The sequence below is a fragment of the Vigna unguiculata genome, chromosome 4 (genome assembly GCF_004118075.2).
Source record: "Vigna unguiculata cultivar IT97K-499-35 chromosome 4, ASM411807v1, whole genome shotgun sequence".
In the NCBI taxonomy this organism is placed as follows: Eukaryota; Viridiplantae; Streptophyta; class Magnoliopsida; order Fabales; family Fabaceae; genus Vigna; species Vigna unguiculata.
In genome coordinates, this window is record NC_040282.1 from 35570348 (window position 1) to 35590435 (window position 20088).

Consider the following 20088-nt stretch of genomic DNA (forward strand, 5'->3'; position numbering starts at 1 on the left):
AGGACAAAATCTCCAAGAACATGTTCGGTCGTTTCAACCTTCTTAAGAGACATAGGGACTCTCCAAGGACATGTTCGGTTGTTTCAACCTCCTTAAGAGACATAGGGACTCAAGTGATGACATCTCAAACTCTTACAAACATCACTAGTATCATATCATGTTGAATCATTTAGTTGTATATGGTTGACTCTAATGTGTACGTAACTTTAATTGAAGTCACAAAAATATAAGAGAAAAAATCAAATACAAACTAAAACTATAATTGATCCCACTTGTAGACTTGGAATCACACCAGGAAGTACCCAGAAGCAAAGGAACAACCAAACCTTGGTGATGGCTATCCATAGCCAACCAAATCGCGTACTGATAATGTCCATTTTTACCTTTTTTGTGTGTTTATTGTTATGAATAAATCAACTCTTTTCTAGTTTTTATCTTGTTATATCCTTAAGTTTAGTGTATTTTGTATTGCTTTGTGTTTTAGTTGTTTTATGCTTATTTTGACTTTAATCTCTCTTTTAAGTGTGTTAAATAAGTTAATAGAAAACATGTATGGTGGCGAAAAACAAGCAAGAACTTAAGGGAGCATGATTCGACAAGAAAATATTGATTCCAATGGTACCTGTGTCGGGCACCATTGGAATCACGCCTAGTGCTTCAAATACATAATGCTACCAAACTGCCCAAGGTTGAGCGGTGGAAAAGTGGAGCTAAGCACCACAAGGCTGAGCGGTGGCGAATTGGGGCTCAGTGCCACAAAGCTGAGCGGTGGAAGGTGGGACTGAGTGTCATTCAATTCGTAAAACTTGGCGCTGAGAGCTGCGAAGACAAGGTTGAGCGGTGGCGTCGTTGACATGTCAAAAAAATGGGTTTTTAATCTTGTTTCTCGCGAGGGTTTGGACGATTCCTTATTTTGCACAATAGAAAAACACTTTTGGGTGCTTGGAGAGCCTATTGAAAGTTCCTAGGGGTGTTGGGAAGCTCTCCCACTCCTCCTTGGGTCTTCTCCTCCATTCATGGTGGTTTTCCCCCTTTTGGGGTTGGAGAGGAAGATGGATTGTGGTTGGGAGATGGAGACACAAATGGGAGGCGCAATTGGAGCATGGAGTGGCTGCTAAGAACCTTGGGAGAGGGCTTGTATCTTCTCTTTGGTTTCCATTTCTTCCCTATCTTTTCAATTTATAAACCCTAGGTTCCCACCATGGAGAGCAAACCTATGTGTTGAGATTATATGTAATAAATTGAATTTTGTGCATTTAGTGATGTTAATCCATATGCTTTTCCATTTCTATGTTAGTATTTGATTTTCATGCTTAATGCTGGTTTTGGTTTAGCCACCCATGCATGATTTGTGGTTCTTGAGATGTTGGAAAATGTCTTTTAAACCTAGAACTTAAATTGAATGCCTAATGGAGCTTGTATCTAGGGATAACACATGATTCATTACTAATCTTAAGACTCTTGAACTTAATGCATGATTTCACTTATTGAGGATTCAAGGAATTGGAACTTGATGAGTTATCATAGACTCAAAGTCACTAGGAATAGGATTTGAGTATTCTTATTAGTTGATTTTGGCGTGAAATTGAAATTGAGATGTTTGTGAATGCATGAGAATAAAGTGAATGAAATCTAGTCTTGACAATTGTATATAATCTATGTTAAATTTCTGTTGCACATCAACTGTTTGATAAAATACCAAAAAGCGTTTCTTTGTGTTTTTTAGTTTTGTTGTCTATTTGAGTTGTGAATTGTGAGATTTGTCATGTGTTGCACAAGTCCCTATGGAGAGAACAATATATTTATTACTTGCTACATGCGATCGGTGCACTTGCCGTTTTTCATTAAAACGTACTTCAATGCTTCAAAACCAAGCAAAAATTTCTCCAACATTCAAAGATCTTCAATCACGAGCTACACATTGTGTAATCCAGAGATAGAGAATTTTCCAAATTGGATTCATTATTTTCACGCTCAAAAATCACAGAGCTCTTCCCACTCTCTGAAAAACGAGCTTATATAGTCTACACATAAGTGAATTCAATAGGTTGATTTGTCTGTACAATTTATTGATTTCACTTGACTTAAGTGAAATAAGTAGATTGCATAACAATTTAATTGATTGAATACATTCATATTATAATTATACGCAACAAGCCTTTTAACCTATTAAAATCCTTTTTAACAAATTGAAAAGACAGACAAAAGACATTTACACTATATCATAAAGTCTACGAATTGAGTCCAATCTTCACACTTTGTGATCTTCATGTCAATTTCAAATTCAATAAACCCCAAGTTTGATCAACTACCAATCACTTCAATTCTTCATTAAGTCTTCATCAATCTTACATGATCACATGCACTAAGGTTACCTGTGCAAACAAAATATGCTACTAGATGTTCAACTTCAATTCCAATTGATGTACAATACTCATGAAAAACATGAGATTTAAATTCACCAGCATTATCAAGACGAATTTTCTTAATCAGATAATCAGGGTAGTGAGTTTTTAACTTGATTAATTGTGCTAATAATTTTGTAAATGCTTGGTTACGAGTTGATAATAAAAAAATATGTGACCATCTAGTTGATGCATCAATTAAAACTATGAAATATCTAAATGATCAACATGATGAGTGTATTAGACCACAAATATCACACTGTATCTTTTTGTCTAAAAAGGAGATTGACTCATTTCTAATTTTTCTGTTGATGGTCTCATTGTCAACTTTCCTTTGTGAACATGCAATACGTGAGAAATCATTAGACTGGAGAAGTTTTTGATTCTTAAGTAGGTGTCCATATGATTTTTTTCAACTATTTTTAGCATCAGAATAGATCCAGATGCCCCAACCGATCATGCCAAACAAGTGTGACGTGTGATTACTTGAGCTTTTGAGATAGCAGAAAAACTAAAGATTCAAGTTTACTATGAATCATATGTTGATTTGTATGTTTATTATTTACAAGATTTATGTGAAAACAAAAGTTTCGTGAATCAGAAATTAAATACTTTTATTTATTTATTTTTATAATATATATATATATATATATATATATATATATATATATATATATATATATATATATATATATATATATATAAAGTAGTTCATAATTATCGGAATTTGGTTTCTGATATTTTTCCGAAAATGATGTTTCTAAATATATATATAAACTTACGAAAACTGTTCTAAATCATTAGAAAAAAAATAAAAAAATAGAGAAAAAACGAGTTAAGAGATTCTTGAGACGTTTTCATGTAACTTTTTTTGAGTATTCACCAATAAAAATAAATAATAGATAATAATTAAATTAAGTTTGTTTAGAAAAAAATAGTTAAGTGAACAAGTCTTAATCTTATAAATTACTTAATATGAAACATTTATTACATATAAATAAAATATAACATTAAATCAAACTAAAGTTGTTAAAACAAATTATTTAATGTGCAACATGTATTACATATAAACAAAATATAATATTATAGGTCTAGGTAAAATAAATATTATTTGAACATTGTGAGAAAATTCTAGAAACTCTGACACAATATATTTATGGAATTGATCATTTATCTCCTTGTAAATGAATAATTTAGTTAAACAATTAAAAAACAATACACAACTAGTTCAGTTCAAAAATATTGCAGTTCAGTTAAAAATAATGAAATTTAGTTTAAAAATATTGTAATTCAATTAAGTTCAGTTTTTTAAAATAAAAAACAATTAAATGCAATTCATCTGAATTATTGTTCAGTTCAGTTCAGGCGAACTATTCTTAAGTTCAGTGCAGTTTTTAACACTGCAGTATAGTGTGGTTCATTTTGACCAGCCCTAAATATATGTATTAGTCTATACAACACTATTGCATTCCAAATGATCATATATATAATTAAATTTAATGTACTTAATAACCTCAACTTGTTGTATGTACCACCCAAAATTAATCAACTTTGCAAATCATATTAAATAAAACAAAGTATAAAATATCATCTCCGAAAATATTTGAACCTTTATATATGTATAGTATAACAAAATAAAAATCACAAATCCATATCAAAACCCCTATTTCACATTCTTACATATAATATGTATATTTTAATATATCATTAACTTAAAAGATATTCATATGTATTACATGTACAATGTATCATATTGGTTGAATATCTTCATTCACACTTCTATAATAATTACTATATAAGATCTATATAATAATAAATGTTCATCATACACTAGAGATGTCAAAGTGAGCTCGAACCCCATGAGCCAACCCGGCTCACCACGGGTTCGAGCCGGGTCGGGTTGAAAAAACAAAAAATTTTGTGGTTATGGGTCAAAACGGGGTTGAGCTCACTTAACCCACGGGCTATGCGGGTTCGAGCCGGGTTTGAGTGAGCTGACCCACCAACCCACTTAACTTAATAAAATTAATTATTTTAATATTAGGTTACAGAACTGGAATCCCTAAATTGAATTGGAATTCAAAATCCCTAATTGCAATCCTCTTCTTCGATACACATCCACGACAGACGAATCAAAATCACTGAGCTCCTTTCCCTTCCCTCTGAATCACGATCACGGTAATGGTGGTGCCTCCATTTGGTGGTGGTCGTCTGGTCTGAGGCGTGGTGGTCGTTCGTCGTGTGTCTACGGCGTGGTGGTCGTTCGTCGTGTGTCTACGGCGTGGTGGTCGTTCATCGTGTGTCTACGACGTGGTGGTCGTTCGTCGTCTGCGGCAAAACGGTGTATTCACACCCCATAGGTTTGAGCGATCTGCACCTGTATTCACACGTCCTCTGCAGATTCTGAGTTTCCAACCCTAAGGTGCATTTCTATCTCTTGTCGCTTGTCGCTCATCTATGGGGTTCTTATTCTCATGCTATCTTCAGACGTTTGTTTGACTGTCGTCTAGTCTGTGCGTGCTCATTGGTGGTCTGAGTGGTCTACGACGATGCTAGAGTCGACGTTGGTGGCCATTTGTTAGTGTTGTGCACTGGTCTGCGACGACGAGGTGCTTTTTTGGTGTTTTCCTCCTCTACAATCATCCCCTGCCTGCTGCAATCATTGTCTGCTGCAAATAGGTTAGTTGTTCACTCATCTCATGTTTTTGGTTAGATTTGTTCATGTGTTCGATGGCTGTTTTTAGTAAGTTTTTCACACTATTTTTTTCATAAATTAATGTGCAGCATGGAATCTGAAACTATTAATCGAAGTGTGAATGTGAATGTTAATGTTGATGATAATATACATAATCAAATTGCTAATGACCCACAAGAACCACCTTCTGTAAACAATGAAGACAGTGAAGTTCAAAAAGAAACTAAGAAAGCTAAGACAACTACCTCTGAAGTTTGGAAATATTTTTCTAAAGTTGGAGTAAAAGATGGTAAAGAGAAGGCCAAATGTAATGCATGTGGGCAAGAATATGTTATTGGTGGTACTAAAATAGGCACTTCAACACTGTTGCGTCATTTAAAAAAATGCAATGTTAGCCCAAAATATAAAGATGTAGGGGGAATGATAATTGATAATATGGGAAAGTTAAGGAGTGGGGAACTTGATCACAAGCATGTTATAGAGATTATGACAATGGCTATTGTCAAACATGGTTTGCCATTTAAGTTTGTTGAATACAAATGGATAAGAGAATTGCTTTCATATTTGAATCCTGATGTAAAGCATGTGAGTAGGAATACAACTGTTTCTGATTTGTGGAAATTTCATGTTCAAATGAAGGAGAAATTAAAACATGAAATGCATCATTGTCATAACCGAATTTGTTTGACATCAGATTGTTGGACTGCTTGTACTCAAGAGGGATATATTTGTTTAACAGCCCATTTTGTTGATAACAATTGGAAATTGAATAGTAAGATTCTTGCTTTTTGTAAAATGGAACCTCCACACACAGGTCATGATCTAGCAAATAAAGTGTTTGAATGTTTGACTGATTGGGGAATTGATAGGAAAATATTTTCTATAACTTTAGACAATGCTACTGCCAATGACCGTACGCAACATATTTTGGGTGAACAATTAAGCTTACAAAATAGCTTATTATGTGTTGGTGAATTTTTTCATGTGAGGTGTTGTGCTCATATCTTGAATCTTATAGTTCAAGAGGGTTTAAAAGTGGCTGAAGTTGCTTTGCAGAAAATTAGAGAAAGCATTAAATATGTTAAAGGGTCAGAGGCAAGGAAAATGGCATTTACTGAATGTGTTGTTCAAGTGAGGGGCATTGATACTAAAGTGGGTTTAAGGTTAGATGTACCTACTAGATGGAATTCGACTTTTATGATGCTTGAAAGTGGTCTTAAGTATCGTCGCGCTTTTTCAAGTTTCACCTTACGTGATAGAAATTTTAAACATTGCCCAACAACTGAAGAGTGGAAAAGAGCTGAGAGGATGTGTGAATTTTTAAGGCCATTTTATAAGATAACCAATTTGATTTCAGGCACATCTTATCCAACCTCTAATGAATATTTTATGCAAGTTTGGAAAATTGAGTGGTTGTTAAGGGATACTCTTAAAAGCGATGACCCCTTAATGAAAGACATGGCAAAAAGGATGATGGATAAATTTGACAAGTATTGGGGTGAATATAGTACCATTCTTTCAATTGCTATGATTCTTGACTCACGAATGAAACTTGAAGCACTCCGGTTCTATTACTCCAAGCTTGATTCTTCTACTTGTGATGAAAAGCTTATTCATGTACAAACTTTTTGAAGAATAAGTGAGTGTGAAGTCAATTTCATCTAATGCATCAAGTTCTCAGTTCACATGTTCAACAGAAGAACATTTGAACATGGAAGAAGACAAAGAGATTGATCCATATAATGTAAGTATGTCATCATTATGTCTTTGTTGTTTATTATTATGTAATCTTTATTAACCAATTTTTATCTTTGGATTATATTTTTATAGGAATATATCAATTATGTAAGCCAAAATGTGAATGTAGCTGGCAAGTCGGAGTTGGATCTGTATCTAACTGAAACACCACTTGAGCCAAAGTATTTTCCAAAGTTAGATGTTTTGAGCTATTGGAAGGATCGTCAAGAACGTTATCCAAATCTATGTAGACTAGCATGTGAGGTGTTAAGTATTCCAATAACAACTGTTGCTAGTGAGTCTACATTTAGCATTGGTGGTCACGTGCTTAACAAGTATCGATCTAATCTTCTTCCTGACAATGTTCAAGCACTGATTTTAACTCAAAATTGGTTACATGGATTTGAAAATATTGGTAATGTATTTTTTCACACTTTTCTTTATATCATACCTCTAATTCTAAATTATATTATTTCCTAATAGTTTCTTCTTGATTTTGAAGATGAAGATAATGAAGATGATCAAAAGGAAGAGGAAGTTGTTCTAGACTTTTCAATCCATGACTCCAATGCACCTCATGTGTAGTAATTCTAGGTAAGGAAACAAAAACTTATAGTCTTATGCATATTGTCTCTGTCTCTGCTATTACCCATACATGATTTTGGAAAACAGAAACATTCATGGAATATACCTTAATAAGTTGTACTGTGTCCATGATCACTTCTATTCACCAAATTTTCTTTGCTACTGTCATTTTTCATCTCATCACCATGAGCAGATCAGGGCAACCACCAGATTTGAAGAAGTGAGTGCTTCTACCATTCTTCACTTCAATTTTATTTACTTTCTTCGTTTCAATTTTCTCAATCACTCGCTGCGAATTGATCTACAATGGTCTTTTGTTTGGGGGATGCACATGTAGATGGACAAGAAGCTTCAGAGTGTGTTGTTGCTAATTTTCTTTTCTTTTAGTCTATTTTATCTTGTTGCATGATTTACGAGTTTGAGAAGAAAATTGGGAGTGGTTATTGTTGTAAGAATCTTCCAAATAGTAATGTCTAGAGAGGTATTTAGCTTGGGTACTTTTACGATTTAAGCTTAATGTATTTTATAATTTTACCTTGATCATTTCACTGTTTATATCATCTCTAGATTTAAGTCCAGTGCAACTCTACCCAATTTCACTGTTTATATACTCTAGCTTGGTGTATTGGTGCCCAATCAAATCCAAAGCATTTGTTGTGCTTATTTTAAAACTAGTATTTAACCAATCAGTAGTTTTATCTTTTTAAGTATGATATGAATTAGTTTCTAAACCTTTTACTTTAAATCTTTTTATTCATCACCATTGATGTACATAACTCATGAATATGTGCTTTTTATTAGTTTCTAAATTGTTCTTGTTTTATCATGCTTTATGCAGTCATTTAGCAGCTGCCAAATTATGTTTTTTGCAAGGGGAAGGTTTTGTTATTTGCAGTTCATGTAGGACAAGATTTTGAGAACTGCACATGTTAGAAGAGTGGCAAAGGGAGATAGATAAAGCAATTGGAGGATGACAAGATTCAAACATGAACCAAATTTTTTGAATTACCATGATAAAGATGTATACTATTTTCATTTATGTTTTGTTGAATACAATGATAGAAATTTCCTAGTATGAGCCTTGTAGTGAGCATGATGGAGACACATTGGTACTTGATTTTATTGTAATTATCATCTCATACATTACTTCAAAAATTATTTAAAAATTTAAAAAAAATAAAAAATTTAATTTTGTATGCGGGTTGGTGAGCCAACCCACTTAACCCACCAACCCGTGGTGGGTTGAGCCGGGTTGTAAAAAATCTGGCTCACCTTAAAGTGAGCCGGGTTGGGCTCACTCGTTTTCTGACCCGGCCCGTGGTGAGCCAACCCGTGTGAGCCGGGTTGGCTCACTTTGACATGTCTATCATACGCTCAGTTCACATATATATTTTGTAATACAAAAGAAAAATCGATTTTTATACCTATACATAGTACCAACATTATACATGCGTATTTTAAATCAATATAGTAAAAATACCATAGAAAATTTACCTTAAATTGTAATAAAAATAAATTAAATACTTCATCACGTAAAGACTTCTTCTAACATTTTATAAAAATAAAAAACTTATTTCTTAACACTTTCATCACTAATAAGGTGATCAATGTTTCCATTTGGTTTAGCAAAGAAAACAACAATATTAAGAGAAATCCATAAGGCCATAATCAAAATCATCATTTTCATAAGCAAAATGTGTTTTTATGTTCTTTTCCTTATTGTTTAAGATGTTTTAGTATACAACAAATACAACTCAAATGGCCTTTAATGATAACTTCAATTTTCATCTTTCTTTCCATTATTTTCACCTTTTTCTTTTCCCTTTTTAATATTATTGTTCCACTTCTGATTATAAAATCTTTGAAATTTACTTTATGACCATGTCCACAACCATGATCCCTAGCACGACCATAACCACAACCAAGGCCATGACCATGACCATGAAAATATAAATCAAAGATATTGCTGCATTCACTTATGGAATGAGCAGAATCACTTGGGCGACTCTCATGATTTTTTATCAAAAACTCATTTGTTTCAACCACAAGTAGAAATGAAGTAAATTTAGAGTATTCGTGAAATCCATTGTCAAGATATGGTTAATTAGTTGTTAAGATGATTTATTTCTTTCATTGATGACATCATCAAGACGCATTGCATCTAAGTGTATTTTAGCATCTAATCTCTCATATCATAAAGGCCACAAATTTAAATTTTGTAAGGTTTGACATGTTTATAACTAACACATAAAATACTAATAATAGTCATTTTTCATGTACGAAACTGTAAATTTAATATAACAATATAAAATGTTAGAAAAATAATCAAATATAAATAATAATTATAATAATCATCATCGTAATAATAATCATAATAAAATAATAATAATAAGACTGAGATGAAAATTGATAAAATCAAACAAGTTTTACTAAAAAAATAAAAATATAAAATAAAATTATAAATGAAAAAATATTTAAAAAGAGTTTGAATTGAGATACGCGTAAAATTGTTCTGGGAGAAAAAACTCTCCCACTAAATTAAATCAAAAATCAATTATTCGAGTAATTATATTAAATTAATATATAATCATTAATTTATAAAATATGTTTTTTTAAGGTAACCGTCGAGTAAAGTAAATTTACAATTCACATTAAAAAGTTTGTTTAAAAAGAAAAACTAATTATTAAAATTAAATACTAAATATGTAACATTCACTACTAAAAAAGTTTTATATTTTTTACCAATTTTGTTTTGAAATTTATTTCGTGAAAAATATTTATGAATTTTGTTAAGAAAAGAAATTTGTAAGAAATTGTTGTTAATTTTTTTTAAAATATTTTTTGTATAAAATATTTTTCACAACAAATTTTGTAAAAAATACTTACAAATTTTATAATTTTATAGAAAATAATTATTCACAAAAAAATTATCTGTCAATTATGATTTTTAAAAAAATAACAGAAAAAATATTTTTATAATTTTTTTTAATAAATTTACAAGAAACTTTTTTATATAATATAATAATTTTTAGTAGTGATTATGTATATTTCAGTGAGAGAAAATAAATGTGGTTATCAGTTTGGAATAATCTATCTAATCAATTCCATTATTCAAGTCAAAGTAATTAAATTATTTTAAATTTTTAATCAAGGCAGAGAGTGATGCATTCAAATATTATATGCAATTTACTAATTGAATTAAAGATGAATCAAATCCATGGGCACAGAGTAAACCGACACAGTGTAAGGTGTTTGAATATGTCAAATCTAACTGAGCAATTTGTTTTTATTACTCCTATAAAGAATTAAACCTATTTCAATATTCCTGTTATTCTTTCATTTTCTTGACAAGGGGCGCTTAACCTACAGGAACTGTTCAGCATATTTCAAAAAAGGCAGGTGTTTTTATAGAACTTAGCTCGAATCAACAAACGAAATTCAATTAATGAAATCAAAAAGGGGGTGTAGATTATTTGTATATAGATTTAAAAAACTCCCCGCTCTCTTGTTATATTCATACTTCATTTTTTTATTTCTTGTTGTTTATATAGAATCATAGAATGCAATTTTATATAGTCAGACAATTCATGAAATTTTCATAAATCTTCAAAAAAAATGAAAAATTGTATAGAGATAAAAGAGAGAATATAGGAAAAAAAAGAGTAACTAAATATAGTAATTGGACTTTTAAATAGATTACCCCCTATGAGGTGATTTTTTTATTTCATATTTCTTCTTGTTTTATTCTTATTTCTTTTTAATACTGACTCGCTCTTTATTTTTTTCAGTTATTAATCCTAGTTATTTGATTTATATACTTTATTTTGATAGTAAATAAATGAGATAGAATATTCAAAATGGAATATTTCTATTATTTGATTTTTCATCCAAAGTAAATGGAAAATAATATTTTAATCCACTTTTTTTATATATTTTTAACCTATTATTTTAATTATCATTAAATCATTCTTTTTAATATTTTTAATGATGTGATGTGATGATCTAATGATGATTGAAGTGAAGAGTTAAAAGTAGATAAAAAAATGAGTTAAAATATTATTGTTCAAAGTAAATCTTACGGGACTGTCATAGTCCTTAAAAAACCAGAAATTACAATTTCGTTTTCATTAAATTGTTATCACCTCTAGTTTTTAATAAATAGTTATTATTGTGAATTTATATATATATATATATATATATATATATATATTATAAAAATTATAAAAGTAAAAGTGCAAAGGTAGAAGAGAAGTAAAGATTTAATGCATGAATCTAAAGTATTTTTGCCTCTACATATGCTTTTTTTTTTTTTGTAGTTTTTTTGTTCTTCTTATTTTGAAGGTTTAGAAGTTATCCTTGATTTAGAAACTCCTATTCATTGCAAGAAGGCAACAGTTTCTTTAAAAGAGTTATGTCTACTAGTACAACAACTTTTGTAGAAATCATACCTCTACATTCTTCAAATATTGACTAAGAATTTGTTATTGAGTCTATTCAAAAAGTTAAAAACAATTTGCATTGCATTTGTCATTTTGAAATATATGTTTGATCAAGTAAAGAAAATACAATCACCTTAATACGTTGTAGTGAAGGTCAACACAAATGAAAAAAAGTGTGTTAGTGAAGAAAATTAGGATAACATTTTGTAAGAAGAAGAAAAATGACTCAAGTTTTTGGAAAGATTGTCAAGCTTCATTCATTGTTTTAAGAGCGACGTGAAAAATAATTTGGTTATTAAATTTTTTAACAATGATCATAATCATGTCATGCTTAGCTTTAATAACCAAATATCTTTAATAATTATCCACGAATAATTATTAATGGAATATGTATAAATATCATAATATTAGTGCGTTAACTATTTCTTTTTTAAAATTCAAGTGATCAAAACAGATTATTAATGAAAAAGTATTAATCATAGAAAAATGATTTAAAATTTAATTTTTTATATTTTTATTATTTTATTTAGATTTATAAAATTAAAGTTATTTGTAAAAAGTTAATTTTTTTCAAATTTATATTTTGATACAATTTATTTAAATTTATTTTATAGAAAAATCAAATTTATTTGCTTCAACATTTTATTAAATAAATTGATTTGAATTGTACTTAAATATTATTATTTTTATTTAAATTTATACAAAAGATAAAATGTAAAAATATTTATGAATATTTATAGTATTCCAAGGTATAAAAGATTTCACATACATTTTTTGTTCGATCGAAAAAATATGTCATGCCAGTTACGATGAAACAATTTAATTTAAAAAAAAAAATATTGGCACCCTTCATATAGACCTCAAATAATACTAGGTCGATATGTTTAACAGATACATATTAATAATAAATATAAATATTTTATTTACTCAGACTAGTATGTTACTTATTAATACTTATTAATTTTTTTCAGTGATTAAAGTTATTAACAAAAGAAAAATTAATAAGTGAACAATTGTTTATTTATATTTATGAAATTAAAATTACGTTTAAAAAGATTAATTTTATTTAAAATGTATAGTTCTACACATACTGTTATTTTTTTTTAATACAATGTTATTTTAGTTATAACTTAAAACATTTTTTTCTATTTAAATTTATATTTTATAAAATATTTTTGTAAAAATTATTTGAACATATTTGCAACAAATAATAAAATATATAAAAAGATAAATTTGTTTGAATTGTAGAAATAATATTATCATGTTTTCGTAAGATACATAGACATATATACATATATGTGTCTACAAAATTTATAATCTTTTACTAAATATTTTTTAAGTCCATCTAAAAAATTTGATATAAATTTAATTGAAACAGGAATTTATAAAATTTTAAAATCATATAATTACATTTTAAAAAATTTGGATGTTGAAAATTTTTAAAAATTAAAAAAATAATATATATATATATATATATATATATATTCAAGATTTTTTTTTAAATATAAAATTAGACAGTTAGACAATATGCGAACTTAAATGACTCTTTGGACTATTTAAGAAGTTTGATCGAGTAATAATAGATTAACATGCATAGTAGTTGTTGGAACATAAATGCAACGCTGACAAGCCTACTCATAGAGATGTTTTGAACCTCAAATAACTTTTTCATATTATTTAAGCATTTTATCATCAAATAACAGAATGGAAATGTAATTTATAAAAAATGGGAATTTCATACATCATGGAAAAAAGGTTAACGTTTATCTTTCCAAGTCTTCTTTATCTTTCCAAGTCTTCTTTATTTTCTCTTCTTATTTTCTGACTAGAAATTTCTAAATCTTCTGATCCTCTTCCTCTCTTTTAGTCCTTATGCTTGAAAGAAGTTTCTGGAGTATGTTATAATTATTAAAATATTTAAACATATGTATCTATTTTTTAATTATTAATATTATTTAAATATCACATTTTATTTATTTTAAATTTTATTTATTGTTAAATTTTTTCATATAAAAATATTTGATTTTCTCAATTTCAAATATTTAATATTTACTAAGTAATTAAAAAATTATCTTTATTTTCTTTTATCTTTAATTTTATTTTATTTGTAAAGTATTTTGTATTTAAACAATTTCATTAATCATCAAAAGTTCAACTAATTTAATATTTAAAATTTTTTTGATCTCGAAGATAATATATATATATATATATATATATATATATATATATATATATATATATATATATATATATTATACATATTTTTTTTTGTGTGTGATGTTATGTTTTCTTTTGTTTATTATTTCCTTATCATATAAAATATTATTTTAATGGTTTTTTATATTATTATATTTATTTTTTAACTCATTATCATAAATTTAATTTTATCATTACAATTATATAACATATAATATAATATAATAATTTAATATCATTATCATAAAAATAAAATATCTTCATCTAAATTTTAATTATTAATTTAATATTTTTTATATGTAAGATTTCATCTAAGTGTTGCCTTATAATGATTAATGTATAAAAAAAGCTAAAGAAAAATATAAATATAAGTCCCACATGGTTAAGTACTCAATTCAAAATAGATGTAAAAAAGATTTATACATACAAATATAAATATATGTGAAAAATAATATTATAGATAAATACTCATATAATATTTTCTATACCTGTATACTACCAAGACAGATAGGATACAAATACCATAATATCCATATCCATAATTATTAATACTTACTAAACTCTAATTTAAATTAAAAAAAATTAAAAAAAATATTATTATTATTATTATGAATGATGTGATGAAAGATAAAAAATTTTGGCAGTGGGATGAAACTATTAAAATAATTTGTTTTTTTTTATAAAATAACCAAATTAATTCTAAAACGATGCATTACACGTTTTTAACACTAAATGCCTTTTTGTAAGGTATGGAAAAAAAATATTATTTGAACATCAAATAACTTATTCAAATCATTTAAACATTTTATCATCAAATAATGGAATGGAAATGTAATTTACAAAAAATGGGAATTTGATACATCATGGAGAAAAAGTTGACTGCTTATGTTCCCAAGTCTTCTTTATTTCCTTTTCTTATTTTTTGACGAGAAATTTCTAAGTCTTCTGTTTTTTTTCTCCTCTGTTATAGTTCTTATTCTAGAAAGAAGTTCTAGTCTTTATTGTTGAAGAAGTTTCTAGTACTTAGAGTATGTTATATATAAGGCCATTGGCATTGTTACTCTTCACAGTATGAGCTTATGCGTTTGGGAATTCCACAGTTCAAAAAATGATGTCAATTTATACCAAATTCATTCTAATCATAACTTTTGTGTGTTTGGCATCACAGGATGACCAGGTTTGTGCAAAAGGGGTGAGGTGCATGCAGAGGGAGAGGCAGGCACTTCTCCACTTAAAGACTGCCTTCGTTGATAAATATGGCATGCTCTCATCTTGGACCACTCCTGATTGTTGCCAATGGAAAGGTATTGATGGATTTATATTTTTATTTGAGGGGTTATTAGGAAAAAAAAAAAAAAATATATATATATATATATATATATATATATATATATATGAGACATTTAGTTTTATTTCACATGTCACTATTTTTAATCTAAAATTTTAAATAATGAATTTTACGAATCTTTTTCTTATTTGGTATTTAATTTTATTATTTTTATTTAATATGAAACTTTGACTTACAATTAAATTAGTTAAATTATTTAAATTATTTTTGACAGGCATTACCTGTAGCAATTTAACTCACCACATACTAATAGTTGATCTTCACGGTGATTGGTTTGCTATGGATGAGTTTTTTCTCGGTGGCATCATCAGCAAGTCACTGCTAGAGTTGCAACACTTAGAGGTTTTAAACCTCAGTTGGAATCGATTTCAAGGTATTCAAGTACCATATTTCATTGGTTCTCTAAGAAATTTGAGATACCTTGATTTGCCAAATTCTGGTTTTGGTGGAAGGATTCCAAACCAGTTTGGTCTTCTTTCACATTTGAATTACTTAAATCTTGAAGGGAATTTCCTGGAGGGTTCGATCCCTTGTCAACTTGGAAATCTCTCCAAGTTGCAACATCTAGATCTTAAGGATAACTCTTTAGAAGGAAATGTACCTTCTCAACTTGGGAAACTGTCAAACTTGCATAAGCTTTATCTTGGATATGGTGGAGCGCTCAAACTTCATGATGGAGGTCTTTGGTTGTCTAATCTCACCTCGTTAACCCATCTTGACTTAAGTTTGATGGCTAATCTTAATAATTCTCATAGTTGGCTGCAAATCATTGGAAATTTACCAAAACTCAGAGAATTAAGCTTGTCTGATTGTAGCCTTTCTGATAATTTCATCCATTCATTGAGCCCTTCAAAGCTCAATTCTTCTACTTCCCTTTCTGTCTTTGACCTCTCCTGGAACAAGTTTACATCATCCATGATATTCCAATTGGTGTCAAATATCAGTTACAATCTTTTGAGCTTGACCTTTATGGTAATAACCTCTTGGAGGCTCCTGCATCAAATCATTTTGGTTTGATGATGCATTCTCTTGAACGACTCGATCTCTCCTCTAATAGACTCAAGGGTGAGGCGTTAGAATCCTTCATGGATATGTGCACCTTACAATATTTAAACATATACGGAAACAATATGACTAGAGATCTTTCATCAATTGTTCATAACTTATCTAGTGGTTGTGTGAGGCACTCATTACGAGAGTTGTACCTAAGTTACAATCAAATAACTGGCTCCTTACCTGACTTTTCAATATTCTCCAATTTGAAAATATTGGATATTTCTGTGAACCGGTTGAGTGGAAAGATACCTGATAGTAGCAAATTTCCACCTCAGTTGGAGTCTTTATCAATTGAATCAAACTCATTGGAAGGTGGTGTTCCAAAATCATTGGGGAGCACATGTACTTTGCGTTTGTTACACCTATCCAATAACAGTTTCAATGAAGAGCTTCCACTGATAATCCAAAACTTGTCAGGATGTGCTAGATCCTCGCTGCAAGAGTTAGAACTGAGAATGAATCAAATCAAGGGTACACTACCTGATTTCTCAACATTCTCTTCTTTAAAAACTTTATCTCTAGATGAAAACAAGCTAAATGGAAAGATTCCCAAAGATATTCAATTTCCTACTCAGCTGGAGACTCTCAAAATAAACTTGAACTCTTTGGGAGGTGTGATGAGTGACTCTCATTTTGCAAACATGTCAAAGTTGAAGTTGTTGGATCTATCAGACAACTCATTGGCTTTGGAATTTAGCCAAAACTGGACCCCAACATTTCAATTGGGTTACATAGGGTTGAGATCTTGCAAGTTAGGTCCAACTTTTCCTAAATGGTTCCACACACAAAATGACATTGAAATTCTTGACATTTCTAACTGTGGAATATCAGATTTTGTTCCGGAATGGTTTTGGGCTAAGGTTGCAATACAAGGAATGACAAAAATGAATATTTCATTCAATAACCTCAAAGGTACAATTCCAAATTTTCCCTTGGATGTTACTCCTCATTTTGTAGTCCTCGCCTCAAATCAGTTTGAAGGCCCTATTCCATCATTTCTTAGGGGATCAGCATTTCTTGATCTATCTCAAAATAAATTTTCAGACTTTTCCTCATTTATTTGTGCGAATGGGACAGTTGAAGCTTTAGGCCAACTTGACCTTTCAAACAACCAATTATCTGGACAAATTCCAGATTGTTGGAACCATTTCAAATCATTGGCGTATTTAGATTTGAGTCACAACAATTTTTCAGGAATGATTCCTACTTCAATGGGATCACTTGTTGAACTTCAAGCATTATTACTAAGAAACAATAGCTTAACCAAGGAGATCCATTTCTCCCTAAGGAATTGCATAAAGTTAGTAATGCTTGACTTGGGAGAAAATAGATTATCAGGAACTATCCCTTCTTGGATTGGGGAAATATATCAAGATTTGCAAATATTAAGCTTGAGAAAGAATAACTTCTATGGAAGTTTACCAGTTCAACTTTGTTATCTACAGGGCATTCAGCTCTTGGATCTCTCACTGAACAATCTATCTGGAAGAATTCCCAAATGCTTCAAAAATTTTACTTCAATGACTCAAAAGACTTCATTGATAGATTATACACACCAGGGGTATTTTGTCAGCCTTAGATCGATTGGACAGTACATGAACTACTATGATTTGTATTCATTGTTGACATGGAAAGGTGCAGATCATATATTCTTAAATAATGAGCTATTGCTTCTGAAAAGTATTGATCTTTCAAGCAACCAATTATCAGAAGAAATTCCAATGGAGATAGAGGATTTGTTTGAGCTTATCTCATTAAATTTATCGAGAAACAATTTGACAGGAGAAATTCCCTCTAATATTGGAAGGCTAACCTCACTTAAATTTCTTGATTTGTCAAGAAATCAAATATGCGGTTCAATTCCCACCAGCCTTACCCAAATTGATCGGCTTACCATGTTGGATTTATCTCATAATAATTTATCAGGGCAAATCCCAATTGGCACTCAGCTACAAAGTTTTGACGCTTCAAGTTATGAATATAATTCCAATCTTTGTGGGAAACCACTTGACAAGTTGTGTGTTGCAGAGGAACCACCACATGAACAAAATGTTGAATCAGACGAAGATGGGAATTTCCTTATCAATCGTGCATTTTATGTGAGTATGACACTTGGATTCATTACAGGCTTGTGTGGAACCTTTGGCTCCATTCTGATCAGTTGTCCTTGGCAACAAGTATATTTTAGGTTGTTGAATAACTTAATCGACAATATCTGTCGCATGATAATAATAAAAGTCGCCAAATGTAAGAGGTGGATTAGAGGCTAGTTGGTAATATTATCTTAGTCATTCCATATTTACTTGTTTTTTTCCTTTCAATAGCAGTTATAATATATGTAGACTTTATATATAATGTATAATAACGGGTTGTATTAATTTTACGTATATTTTCTATATATTCACTTAAAAATGAATTTAATTTCATTGCATTAGTTAGAACCAAATGTGTATTCCATTAAAGGGTGAGAGGAACCGTGGACAAAGCCACTGTGAAGAACAACTGCAACATATTTGAAAAGGAATGAAAAGAAAATTTAGATATACATAAAAAAATGACTTAAAACACACGAATGGAATTGAAGGACAATTATAAATAAATAATAAATAAAAATAGACAAACAACATATAACTGAAAACATAAAATGGAAACACAATAAATTGATATTCGACAAACCTCTATAACCATGCAAAGATATAAGGCGTCAAAAAGCCAAAAGATGCAAGAAAATCGAAATTTGAAATTCAAAATCCCTAATTTAGAGTTGCAAAAATTCAAAAACCCTAATTCAAAATCACATATGGCATGACAATAGAAATCGAAAATCGAAAATTAATAAATATTACACCACTGGTACAAACGATCGACAGAAATTCACAGAGCACTACAAAGCAGAGATTAGCAAAACTGAGAAAGAAATAGGGAAAGAAAGTTTATCTGTAATTCCTGATGCAAAATGTGTTGAACGAATGCAACCTCCAATGCAAGCCTGCAATCCAAATCCAAAGCGAAAAACCCAAAAAGCGAAATGAAAAAAATGGGAAATCGAATTTAAAACATGCAAAGATAGGTACCATAAAGAAATCCAATCATACAAAAGGACATCACGGAGAAAGGGAGAAATCAGAATAAAGAAAGAAGACAAAGAGCATGCTTAGGGATGTCAACGGGCCGGGGTACGGGTAGTAGTTCTCCCGTACCCTATCCGCTGAATAAATATTCGTCCCGTATCTGTACCTATATTCGTCGGGTATCCGTTATGCGGATACCCGTCTATTTTTTTCATATCTGCGGGTATCCACGGGTACCCGCGGGTATTTACAAAAATATTTAAAAAAATAATTATTTAACCATAATTATTGTTTGGATCAACAAGTTCTCTTTCTCCGATTGATTATTAAAAAACAAACAAATAAAAAATCACTACCAATTTATATTGTAGTTTACTTTTGAATAAAATATTAAAAAAATTACTAACTTCATCAATATCCACCTCTTGCAACATTGTACAAAGTTTAATGTTATCCAATTTTAATCTAGAAGAGCCTTAAAACATAAAGAGTTAAGTAAAAATTTCTAACAATCACTTAATTAAAATATCTAAGTAAAAATGTTAATTTCATTACC

At 29.7% G+C, this 20088-nt stretch overlaps 2 protein-coding genes and 2 long non-coding RNA genes across 4 annotated transcripts; all 4 read left to right on the top strand.

The window, feature by feature from the left end:
• Positions 1-4370: 4370 nt before the first annotated feature.
• Positions 4371-5546, top strand: LOC114181848. Its single transcript, XR_003603956.1, has 3 exons — positions 4371-4827; positions 4893-5084; positions 5190-5546. It is a non-coding gene; the product is annotated as an uncharacterized LOC114181848 (long non-coding RNA).
• A 1587-nt stretch (positions 5547-7133) lies between these two features.
• LOC114181847 lies at positions 7134-8332 on the top strand. The gene is made up of 4 exons (XR_003603955.1): positions 7134-7252; positions 7340-7431; positions 7616-7642; positions 8261-8332. It is a non-coding gene; the product is annotated as an uncharacterized LOC114181847 (long non-coding RNA).
• A 6457-nt stretch (positions 8333-14789) lies between these two features.
• LOC114180835 (receptor-like protein 34) lies at positions 14790-16422 on the top strand. The gene is made up of 3 exons (XM_028067125.1): positions 14790-14804; positions 15226-15361; positions 15620-16422. The coding sequence occupies exons 1-3, from the start codon at positions 14790-14792 to the stop codon at positions 16420-16422; spliced, it is 954 nt and encodes a 317-aa protein (XP_027922926.1).
• LOC114181844 (receptor-like protein EIX1) lies at positions 15647-19584 on the top strand. The gene has a single exon (XM_028068448.1). It carries the CDS (start codon positions 16422-16424, stop codon positions 18729-18731), a length of 2310 nt encoding a protein of 769 aa, XP_027924249.1. The 5' UTR covers positions 15647-16421; the 3' UTR covers positions 18732-19584.
• The last annotated feature ends 504 nt before the right edge of the window (positions 19585-20088 follow it).